Source organism: Crocodylus siamensis, chromosome 6, assembly GCF_052110815.1.
Source record: "Crocodylus siamensis isolate JL-2025a chromosome 6, ASM5211081v1, whole genome shotgun sequence".
Taxonomy (NCBI): Eukaryota; Metazoa; Chordata; order Crocodylia; family Crocodylidae; genus Crocodylus; species Crocodylus siamensis.
Window position 1 is genome coordinate 7,966,682 of NC_143400.1, and position 11,827 is coordinate 7,978,508.

Sequence of the window (11,827 nt, forward strand, 5' to 3'; positions counted from 1 at the left end):
GATTTGTCTAAGCCACCCAACAGGTTTGCAAAGCCTGTTTGCATAAGGAGTGAACGAGAGCTGAACCTTCACGTTCCCTGGGCAGCTTTGAAAATTCCACCCTGGCCGTTCAAGTTACAAACTTGGATGTGACCCAGGTCCCTCTCCCTGCTCCCCACCCCACTGACCTTTGCCTCCCATCACTTTTTGTCTTTTATCTTGGCTTTGGCTGCAGAGCTCTGTCAGCTCAGTCAGCCTCATCTCCCCCACCACCCCTAGAGCTAGAGACAGGGGGAAGGAGCCGCTTCTCTTCTCCCCATTTCCCAGATCCTGGCTCAGCCCCAGCCCTTCATTTCCTCTTCTAGCTGTTCTCTCTGCCTCCATTCTAGCTCCCTGCTGCCTTGTCATGAGCATGGGAGGAATAGGAGAAAATCAGGCCTCTAATGCAGAGCAAAGAGCTCCTTTCCTCTCCCCTCTGTCCTGAGCAGGTAAGGCAGATGCAGCTCTTTCCTCCTCTGCCTCCTTCCCTGTCTCTTTGGTCCAGACCCTGGGGAGTTGTGGGGAGAAGAGAGGACATCGCAGCAGGGTCTTTCTGTTGGATGGTGGTGTGGTGTGACACCCGAGGACATACCATCTTGGTTCCTTATTTGGCCTTATGTGAGGAAGCTGTGTGAGCTGTGTTCTTCTGCAGAAACATCTTCTGTGGGGGGAAAAAGCTTTTGGCTTTTTTTATCTGTAAACAGGCTTCGTGTCGTTCACCCCCTTGAGGTGGGCAGTGCTGTCTGTGTTCTTCAAGCCTCTGTTTCAGGCCTTCTGCAGACACAGCGGCCAGCCCGCATCACTGGTTAGAAATGTTTGACAGGAAAGTTCCTGCAAGAACTCCTCTGACATGGAGGCTGCATCACTGCATCTGGCTAGGCAGGAGCTTACCACGTCAGGGGGGTTTGTGCATATACCCCAGCTTGCCTTGTGCTGGTAGGGGATACCAGAACAACAGCCAGACATGATGGACTAGCTCTCAACCCCTGGCCTGCATGCCAGATCCAGCCTGCAGCCCCGTGTCATTTAGCTCTTGGGGCTCCCCATGGATCCAGAAATTTTGGCAGCAGGAGAGTGGTGCCACTGCTCCTCCACCACAAACTTTCCAGACTCCTGGAGAGCCCCTGGCCCTGCCTGTTGGATCTGGCACCCCATCCCAGGGGCAAGGGCAGTGCCAGGCCTCCAGGGACCAATCCTGGTGGGAGGTGGGGCTAGGCCAGGCCCCCAAGGACCAATGCTGGTTTGCAAGGCTGGGAAGTGGCGGGGCTGGGCCAAAGGTGCACAGGGCTCAGTCTGGCCTGTGGACTGGTTGCACCCCACTATTCTGGCCCACAGGGCCAAAAGGTTAAGCACTACTGGACCACCTCCCACGGCCTTTTCAGGTGCCACTGGGCTTGTCTACATGTTCATTGCATAATGAAGTACTAACTAAATGCACAGTAAGTACAGTTGCTACACAGTAGTGCCAATACTGTTATTTTGTAACGCTTACTGTGCATTAGCCTAATAACACTTCTCAGTAACCTATTAGCATGGTTTTTGGCTGCCATGCTACTACTGCACAGAGTTGTTAGGCTAATGCGCTGTAAGCATCTTGTGTAGACACACCCTCTGAGAAGTTCGTTGCTGCCCTGAAGGAGGTGAATAACACTTCAAGGGTTTTGTTTGCCTAGCTGTGTGCTTTGGAGAAGAGCTGCTCTTTGCCTTGGCACAAGAGAAGCTCAGGTTGGTTTTCTGCTCCTCAGTCAGGGAGCCCAGTGTGCACTGTTTCCTTCCCCACCCACCTTAGGGGCATCTTGTTTCTCTGCTTTAAGTGTGTTATGCTTTTAGGTAAGCCAGGCCACCATTTGGCATTGAAGAGTTAAATACATCTCCTGCTAGCACCACAGTTGTCATCTCGTGTTGCCTGGGATGGTTGTCTGTTAGCTAATGTGTCAAGTCTGGTGTAGACAGGGGTGCGTATGCTTGAATTGTGCTAAACTACGCTGGCAAGGTTCTTTGGGCAGATGTGATATCTCTTATTAGACTAACTGAGTAGTTGGAAAAAAGTTCCTCCCCTCTCCTCCCCTCCTTTTCTGCCCTTTGTCTTCCTAATTTCTAGCTATTTACTTTTTCACAGACAGTAGATTTCCAAGATAGAAAAGATGCTACTGTAGAGTCTCCCTTACTCACCTTTGGCTTCCTACCCCCTCGTTTTCCCCTCCGCCTTCCCTGCTCTACCTTTATTTGTTTTCCTAATTTCTACCTATTTACATTCTTACTGACATCCTGTCATACTTTTAGCTTCTTTATGGAGTCTCAGAACAGCAGACTTCCTATGCCTGAAGAAGGGTGATTGAACCCGAAAGCTTGTAAAGAACTTTTTTCCAACTACTCAGTTGGTCTAATAAAAGATATCACATCTACCCAAAGAACCTTCCCTGCCTATGTCCTTATACCAGCACAGCTACAAACAAAAACAAAGCTGTGCTGTACACTGAACCATTTAGCAAACATGGTGGGCAAGATAAACGTACAGATCTCAAATGGGGATTCATAATATTAAAAACATACTGACATGCTGTGGTTGTCTTGCATTCTTTGCAACGGAAGAATTGCTCTACTATTTTTCTATAGTCAAAAATTGAGTGAAAACTAGGATATATTCCAAGGGGTGCCTTGAGTCTGAAAAGGTAGAGAACCACTGTTAGCAGCACCAAGTTGTGCCTATGCTAACTGCTGAAATGTGCAAATTAACCCAGGCTTGTTAACATGTGTGAACATCACACGTGTTGTGAACCAGCTTAGAACTGACCTGTATCTTGGTGGGCTCAGGCAGGGTCTCTAACCAGTGTCATGACTGTACCACATAAACTTGAGTTAACATATGAACACTCAACTTGTGTTTCTCCAGGTCGCCCACGGGCTCCCTCCCACTCGTCATGCAGCTCGCGAATGGACAGACGATGCCTGTCCTGCCTGGCCCTCCCGTACAGATGCCTTCTGTTATATCGGTGAGAGTGGTTTCCAGTACAGCAAAAGAGGGGACAGCTTTTTCTCCTGCCAAACATACTTGGGCGCTACCATTTGCAGAATTAAAATCCATCTACCCCTCTGTGAGAGAGAAGCCTGGAGTAGAAGAGGAAGCGGGGGCCAGGGCTGGCAAGGTAGTCCTCACATGGCAGTCATGCCAGAGGGCAGTGAGGCTGGAAAAAAACAAAGCCTTGTCTGGACAGATGGCTCAGGGCTGGGGATGGTAGGATTCCTGATTAGCTAGTCCATTTGGAACAGAGGACCTGAATCGAAACCGTTCGAGCTTGCAAAGAACATGTTGGTCTTTGCAGGCCAGGAAAGCTGCCCTGGCTTCGGCAGTGAGCTAAATGACAATTTGCAGCTAGTGCTGCAGGGTTTGCTTCTGCGTGTGGAGGGCTGCTTTTTTATGGTACAAAATTCACAAACCGGTTATGCTGGGGGCAGCTTGTCTGTCCTTGGATTGGTTCAGTTACTGCCTGTGCAAACAGTGCATGTTGTGTGCCTCCCCACATGCTCACCCCCAAGCCTGAACAGCTGATGGGCCGTAAGTTCAACAATTGGTTGTCTCTGGCTCTTGGCATTCTTGAAATCAAACTCAGGTTCCTGTTTCTATAGCATATCTCATGAAAGTGAACTAGATCTTCATTCTCCCACTGTAGGTGAGATAGATAAATATACCTGTTTGCTAGATGAAGTAGCTAGGACTTACCCGCTGTGTTTCAGCAAGTCTGTATAGGCCTGGGCATACAACCTCAGTGTCCTAGTTCTCATATTCCCTCTCCAAACCATCAGCACTTAGATCCTGTTAGATCAAGACTTTCTGGCTATGAGGGGGTGACGGGGAACCTTTGAAATTACTTGCTGTAATGAATGCTTCACTTCCTGTCTCAGGCTGCTGGTTGGCTTTGCTGTAATGTGAGATGTGACTGCCTGCCTTGCAGTGACTTGTATGTTATGTCATGCCATGTGTTTGACAAACTTTATGGCAGGGCTTTGTCGAGGCATTTGTATGGAACTGCCTTGTGGAGACCCTTCTGGTAGCAGTGACTCTGCTTCCAAAAACATGTTCTCTCTTCTCCACGTGTAGCTTGCTCGGCCACTGTCCATGGTTCCCAACATTCCTGGTATTCCTGGTCCACCCATCAACACCAGCGGCTCCATTTCGCCATCGGGACTTCCAATGCCCTCAGAGGCTAAAATGGTAAGTTGCATAAGAAGGAAAGCTTTGACCTGCACCTGTCAGATCCTTCACTCATTTGCACTCTTCCCCAAAATGGTTGTGGTGGGATCTTTGTGCCCGTCGCCTTATCACCCTGCTAAGAGATTCCAAAAAATTTTGAACCGAAGGCCAGCCTAGAGCAGTGAGCTTAGACTGTTCCCCTCCCCAGAATCCTTTGCAACAATTGGAGTATCAGTGTGAGTATCGAGAGCAGGTGTTATGAATATGCAAAGGAATAGTAGGTTGCTATTCACTGCCAAGCTGTTCAGCAGTGCAGGTCTGGCATATGGACCATACATCCTGTTGTCGAGACAAAGATTCCCAACCTCCATCCTAAATATGGGACACATTATAAAGCGCTAGATTTCATTTCCAGCGTAACAGATGGGGTGGAGGTGGGCACAAGAAGGGGAAAGCCAAGAGAGGAGATGCTGTGCTCTGTCAGTTGGGCTAGGAGGCCTGGTAATAGTGTTCAGCAGTAAGTTCTTCTAATTATAAGCTTATGAAGGAGTCTCCTCCTTCCCTGGTCTTACCAGAGTAGATCCTCTTGAATGCAAGGAGCACACAGGAAAAGGCAGAAAGAGTCGAGCTGTGTGCAGGCAGATCTTACACAGTATTGTGAGGATGCTGCTGTCCAGTGCTAGAGTGACTTGGAGCTCATAGCAGCCTTGACTAGCATTTCATACTAGTTAGGCTAGAACCCATGGTGGGCTAAGTGGTCTGTTAACAGCCATAACCTGACTCATTTCATGTTGGAGGGAAGTGGTCATATTTCAGCCCATAGTCTTTCTGCAGAGCCTGCCATTTGACCAGCTGATTAGTACCAGCCACTGTAGCAGTTTTGTGGTGTGGACACCACAGGCCTGGAGTGAAGACTTCTCTCTAAGTTTACAGAAGCCAGATAGTAACAAGTTTCAGCTGGATTTGAATCAAGCCCTTAGACTGCGAGGAACATGTCCTCTTCAGGCCCACCTGCCTCCAGTGACTGGAGAAGGCTGATTTAAAAGCATTACCTGTGCAGAATGCAGGGGACTGAACCCAGTTGACTCTCCTGTTTTCTTCTTTCACAGAGGCTGAAGGCCAGCCTGACGCACCAGGCTTCTTCCTCGTTGAATGGAAGCAGCATGGTGGTGGGATCGGCAAGCACAATGGTGACCTCCCGCCCAGAGCAGAGTCAGATCCTTGTGCAGCACCCCGATGCTCCTTCTCCGGCCCAGCCCCAGGTCAGTGGTGGAGGAATGAGGACTGTTGTAGGATGGGTTGTCTCTTGGGGAAGGAGAGGAACAAGCGCTTGAGCTCTGCTTAGACCTCTATGCTTCTCACCAGGGCTGGATTCTCTTGTTAGCCCAGTCAGACAATGCAGCTTTAAAAATGTAGGTACCAGGCACATTTCCTTGACAAGGTCTGGAGCATGGAAAGAGTGTTTTTAGCTATCTTTTCCCTGTTCAATTACGAGGGTTAAACACTCCCTTCTCAGGCAATCAACTCCACTTGCTCCTGCCAGCTAACCAAATGCCAGCCTTCCATCAGAAGCACCACCTGCTCCGTCAGTTAGACAGCCTTCCAAAAGTTTAATATCCATATGCTGCCTGACAGTGAGTAGCGAAGTGTAACTGTGCTTCCAGACTGTGGCCGTGTAATTATAGAGCCTGGGCAGCAAAGCCGACAACGCAGAGTCTGTGGGACAATTTGCCCTTGTTAGTTTTGCCTTTGTTCCCTCAGAACAAAACAGGAAACTGCAGTGCTAGAAAATGCTGCTTAGGTAGGTGCCTCTGCAGGCTTCCGGGCAAGTCAATCCAAATTAACATAGCAAGCGGATCACTTAAACTGTTGTGTTTCAGTCGTCTCTTGACCATTCTTAATCAGAACTGACACAACAGTAATTTGGTTCAGTTTTGGAAGTGAATTAAAGTCACTTTAATTGTAAATGAGTTGCCCGCGTGCGGTTTTAATGCAGTTTTAGCTAAGCACTTTGGATTCACACCTTTAGTTAGTTCATGGGGCCTCCCCTGTGGTCATACCCTGAATTTTTAATGTGTTTGGAGAGCGCAGCTGAAGACCAATCGTGTCCTAAAGGCTCACAAGGGGAGATGCACAGTAGCCTATAGAGATTCCTGTTGGGAAAGATAGCTGTGGGTAGCCAAGCTGCCTTTCTGCACTGCAGCCTAGGTAGATTCTAAAAGGATCAAGCACAAAAGTGTGGTATTGGCTGCTTTACTCTTTGAGGGCAGATGCTAGGGGGTGAATTCTAGTGCACTGGGATTTAGCCTGCAGTGAGTGGATTCAATCCACTGTAAGAAATACCAGCTACTCCCTTCCTTTCACCCAGTGCAATGGCAACCTCCATCCAAGTGATGTGTCTGTTATAAATATTTAAGTTATCATCATGCCAAGATTGGGCCCTGAACCAAGACCACCTTGTGCATTTAACATGCATTGATTGTTCTGTGACAACTCTCTGCCCTGGAACAAAGATGGCAATCGGAACAGGGTCCACACCTGTGAATCAGGAAAGCTGAGTGTCAAACTCCCTTCCTCCTTGGACAAGACGCTTGCTTTCTCAGCTTCATTTTTCTCCTCTAGTTAAGGCTTGACAAACCTATTTAGCACCAACTCATTGGTGTCTGAAGTGCCTGAAGTTGTCTAGAAAATCCAAATGGTGTTTAGCTTCAGAATCTACACCTGAGAGTGCCTGTGCTCTGCATATATCCAGCAATTGGAATTTACTCTTTTTACAGGCTTCTGGCTTTGGTAAACCAATGTGACCAACTGCTCGATTTCATTGCGTGTAGGTGGACTGTTGCTTCAGTAATTCTCTTCCTTCCCCTGTCTCTCACCCCAGGTCTCCCCTGCTCAGCCCACCCCCAGCACTGGGGGCCGGCGGAGACGCACATTGGACGAGGACCCAGATGAGCGCAGACAACGTTTCCTAGAGCGGAACCGTGCTGCGGCTTCCCGTTGCCGTCAGAAACGCAAACTGTGGGTATCTTCCCTAGAGAAGAAAGCAGAGGAGCTCACAACACAGAACATCCAGCTGAGCGTGAGTATGTAAACGGGGAGCCTGGCAAGCCTCCAGGCCAGCCTGACTGCACCACAAGCTCCAGGATGCCTTTTCAAGAGGGGACCAGAGGCCTTGCACACTTAAGCATTGTTCCTTGAAAAACCAGAGTCTGGCTGGAAGAATTGTAGGGTGTTTCTGTAGCCTGTTCAATTTTTCTGTGTTTGATTCATAAGGACTTTTATGGATTTTTCCAGCAATGGAATAATACTTATAAAAGAACAAGTCCTGAATAAGCCAAAGATATCAGAAAAGAGGTGTTATTCCAGTGTATCACACTTCCACCCCCTCACTCTCACACAGTAAATAACAGCCCCTTGCCCACCATTAATGTCTGGGTCTTGTCCTGAATGAGGTATGAGATAAAGGAGAACTGGGTATTGCTGTTTCTTATTTCCCTCCCTTTGCATGGAAAACCCTGCCAAGGCTGCTCCCTAGAGCAATCAGTAGCTCCATCCTACATCTTAAATGTAAATTCAAGAACAGCATCAAGGCCCTGGGGAGCAGCTGTGTTTGCAGCCTTGAAAACTCTCCCAGCCTGAAGGAGAACTTTCAGCTGGTATTGAGTCAGTATAACCAGCCCCTGCTGTATCGCCTTTTATCTGGGCCTGACACCACAGGTGAGCAAGGAAGAGGGGCAGCTATGGCTTGTGGCAGTGCAGAGTCCCCCTCTTCTGCTGTGCCCACCAGAAGAATGACACATCGAAGACTACAGACCAATGAGAATATTTCCACTCCTGTAACAATTCGTCCACTTGTTAATATCCTTAACGGAATAGCTAAGCTTTGAAAGGGTCATGAAGATTGAACTTATGTCTACTCTGGGCATTCTCTCTTGTTGGGTTTCAGTAATTTCTGCAGTGTTTTTTTTTAATAATCCAGTGTATGGTTGTTTTTTTATTCTCTTTAGGTGATAATTATAGCTAATTTGAAAGCTCAGATGACTGCGTTTTCTGGATAGGGGAATCTGTTTTAAGCATTTCTCAAACTTCACTCAAAGCCATCGCCCTTCCCCCCTTCCTCCTTAAAATAGTTAAGGGCAAAAATTCAGTTAATGGCAGTATTGACTTTGGAAGATTTTGAAAATAGAAGCATTTTTCTCTTCGAGTCGAGAGAAGATAATGTAGATATGAAGTGGAGTTGAGATGGACGGGTAAAGTGAGTTCTGAAAGGAGAACGGCACAGTGGTTATGTAGGTGGCTTAAGGGACCAGAGTTTAGTTCCTTGTCTTCTGTCAGACCTCCCACGTGGCCGTGGCCACGCTATCTAAATCTCTCAGTTCCCTGTCTACAAAGTGGAGGTGATTTATGAAGTCCCACGGATGACTAAAGGTCCAACTAGTCTCTAGTCATATACATAACCAATTACTTCACATGTTTAAGACTGGATGCAGTATTCTGCACAGCTTAGCACAAGTCATGTTGTTAATGTAGCCCTTGACTGGGTAAGGATTGGACACCCCAGACATGGTTTTCCCGACTGCTCACAGCTAGATGCATCCTGGATGGCGTTCTGGAGAGAATGTCCTCTGATGTACTTGATAGGCGTCAACTGACTTTTACCTCTCCATCAGGATGTGGGCATGAAGTCTACTCTGTCCAAGTTTGGATGATACTAAGTTGTGGGGGGAAGTGAACACTTCGGAGGGTAAGGAACGATTGTAGGCAGACCTAGACAGGTGGGATAAGTGGGTAGTACACAATAGGATGCAGTACAACAAGGACAAATGCACCCAGAGCCTAAAAATATCCAGCATACCTACTGACTGGGGAATGACCCTCTCAGCATCACAGAAGTCCTAGTGGACTCCAAGATGAACATGAGTCATCAGTGTGACAAAATCATCAGCAAAGCTAACCACATGTTATCGTGCATCAGCAGATGCATGACAAATAGATCCAAAGAGTTGATACTTCCCCTCTATGTGGCATTGGTCAGACCGCAATTGGAGTACTGCATCCAGTTCTGGGTGCTGTACTTTAAGAAGGATGTGGATAACCTCGAGAGGGTCCAGAGGAGAGCCACTCATATGGTATGGGGTTTACAGGCCAAGCCTTATGAGGAGAGACTAAGAGACCTGGACCTCTTCAGCCTCTGCAAGAGAAGGCTGAGAGGTGATCTTGTGGCAGCTTAGAAATTCATTGAGGGGGGCGCAGCAAGGAACCAGAGATGCTCTGTTCACCAGGGCGCCTCTTGAGGTAACAAGGAGCAATGGTCACAAACTGCCAGGGAGCAGATTTAAGCTAGACATCAGGAAAAACTTCTTCACAGTAAGGGTGGCAAAAACTTGGAGTGGGCTTCCAAGGGAGGTGGTGCTCTCCCCTACCTTGGGGGTCTTTAAGGGAAGGCTGGTTAGGCATCTAGCTGGAGTCATCTCACCCCAGCACTTTTTCCTGCCCAGGGCAGGGGGTCAGACTTGATGATCTGTTGAGATCACTTCCGACCTTGGCATCTGTGAATCTGAATCAGGCTCAGAGTAGTACCTTCTGTTCTACTGTTCTCTGCTTGGTGGCAGGTATAGCAGTATGCACACACTTGCATCTAGAACCAGGAGGAAGACCTTTGTCTTCTAACCGGCAGCTCCCCAGCACCTGCCTATGAAGGTGTAGTTTGTGGCAGTCCAGATCTTGGTAGTGATGTGCTGCGAGCTGTAAATTCATATCTTGCTGTTGCTGAGGGTTGCTGTTATGAACTCACATAACCCATAGAAATGTGTCCTTCTCTTCAGAATGAAGTTACACTACTGAGGAACGAAGTTGCTCAACTTAAACAGCTGCTGTTGGCTCACAAGGACTGCCCAGTCACTGCACTACAGAAGAAAACACAGGGGTATCTGGGTGAGTGGAGACTTTCACTGTGGCTGGGCCCTTTTTTTGGGTGGTTCTAAATAAAAGATTTGTGTAGCCTTAGTGTTGATGAAGGGTATGAGATGCAGAGCCATGTGGCCAGGTGTCTTCCCTTCACCACATGGACCATGACAGTGGAGGTATCTCGCAGTGTGATGTATTCTGGTCTCAGAGAGATCCACTTGGAAGTGGGAAGAGGGGAGTTGGAGTGAGGTGTCCTCGGTTTTTCTGCTGACCCGGCCAACACAGAGGCCAATTAGTGCTAATTTCCATAGCAGTTTTACTGATGGGGGGGCTTAATGTCCACAAGAAACTAGACTTGAAGTAGGTACCAGATAGCCGGGTGGTTATTTCTGGTACTTCGGACCTGGCAGTGCAGACCAGCTGATCAAACCCTGCAATATCCATGGCTAGACAGAACCGAAGAAGTTTCTTTCCTTGGTATCTCTGTGCAGGATGAAGTGTTCTGTGTACACACAGAGCACAGACTCTTGTCTCTCCCCTGAGTCTGGCTCTGTTCCTCCACCCTCTCCCAGGCTGCCTGCCAAAACACTAGGTTTTCTCTTTGCCTGCTCAGTGCAGAGTTCGCTGGCAGTCAAAGTCCAGACTACATACATGACATCACAAGGCTTCATATCAGCGTTCCTTGCAATTCGCATCCAATTACCTTCCTTTTACAAGCAAGATTTTTTTTCTTACTAGTATTAAACTTCCTCCTTCACTGTAATCAACTTGGGATCTGAAAAACCCTAGTCTCAGTTCTCTGCCCATTAAGTCAGCCCTGGCAATAAAGATTCTGTGCTTGGGAATTTGTCTGACGGCCTTTGGATGGTGCTCAAGGCAGAATGGGCCTTGGCTGTCTATCCATCAGCAAGCAGCGTCTGCTTTTACAGAGCTAACATGAGCTAGAGACTTGTTTGGATGGAGAAAATAAGATGGAAGGTGCACCGAGCATATAGGAGAAGTAAGAAGGAGCCATTTTTCCACAGCCACGTGTCTGACAGCCACCCCATTTTGAGTCTCCAAAGCACTCTGCTCCTATGAACATGTGCCTTCCAGGGCCTGGCATAGCCAGTTTATTTTCACTCGTTACAGTGACTCATAGCTTGAGTTATGTGGTCATGAAAATCCTCCCTATCCCTCAGGCCTTGCAGACAGGTGTTGTCTCTGTGTATAATGCAGAGAGGCAACATGATTTTTCCTGTTAACTTCCAAAGTTTACAGTTCCTATTATTATTCCTCACAGTCAGTCTGCTATCCAATAATAGGAATTCATCGCACATCTGAATAATAAAAATGATATTCACACCTCCCTCCCCTCCCCCCTCCTCCCTGGCTGCTTTTTTATTATTGAGATTTGTGACTAAGCAGGTCCTTAAACAAAAATGCCAGATTCCCTCACCGGAATTACAGCTGCCTTATGTACAGTTGGGTTGTTTTATTTGTAATACCTTGTAAATCTCCTTTTTGGGATGCCAAACTATTACATGGCTCAGCTCGACCCTACCTCCCACCCCCAAGCCACTTTTAAAATCTGCTGTGCTAGTTGCATCTTTCAGTATGCAAAGTCCTAGCCAATGCCTCACTGATGAGAGGTAAAAGTTATTTGGGGAAGGGGGGGAACAGAGCAGTATGAAAGTGCCCAGAGGAAATCTGAACCCTAAAATACACTCA

At 47.7% G+C, this 11,827-nt stretch overlaps 1 protein-coding gene across 3 annotated transcripts in view; it reads left to right on the forward strand.

Annotated features, from left to right (window-relative positions):
• The window catches only part of LOC149860850 (cyclic AMP-dependent transcription factor ATF-7), an 86,224-nt gene that overhangs the window by 63,419 nt on the left and 10,978 nt on the right, over positions 1–11,827 (forward strand). For all 3 annotated transcript variants that reach the window (XM_090051979.1, XM_090051980.1, XM_090051978.1), the window contains 5 exons: positions 2,912–3,011; positions 4,118–4,231; positions 5,320–5,472; positions 7,092–7,289; positions 10,036–10,144. In XM_090051979.1, the coding sequence (XP_089908105.1) occupies positions 2,912–3,011; positions 4,118–4,231; positions 5,320–5,472; positions 7,092–7,289; positions 10,036–10,144 (674 nt within the window). The remainder of the gene's footprint in view (positions 1–2,911; positions 3,012–4,117; positions 4,232–5,319; positions 5,473–7,091; positions 7,290–10,035; positions 10,145–11,827) is intronic.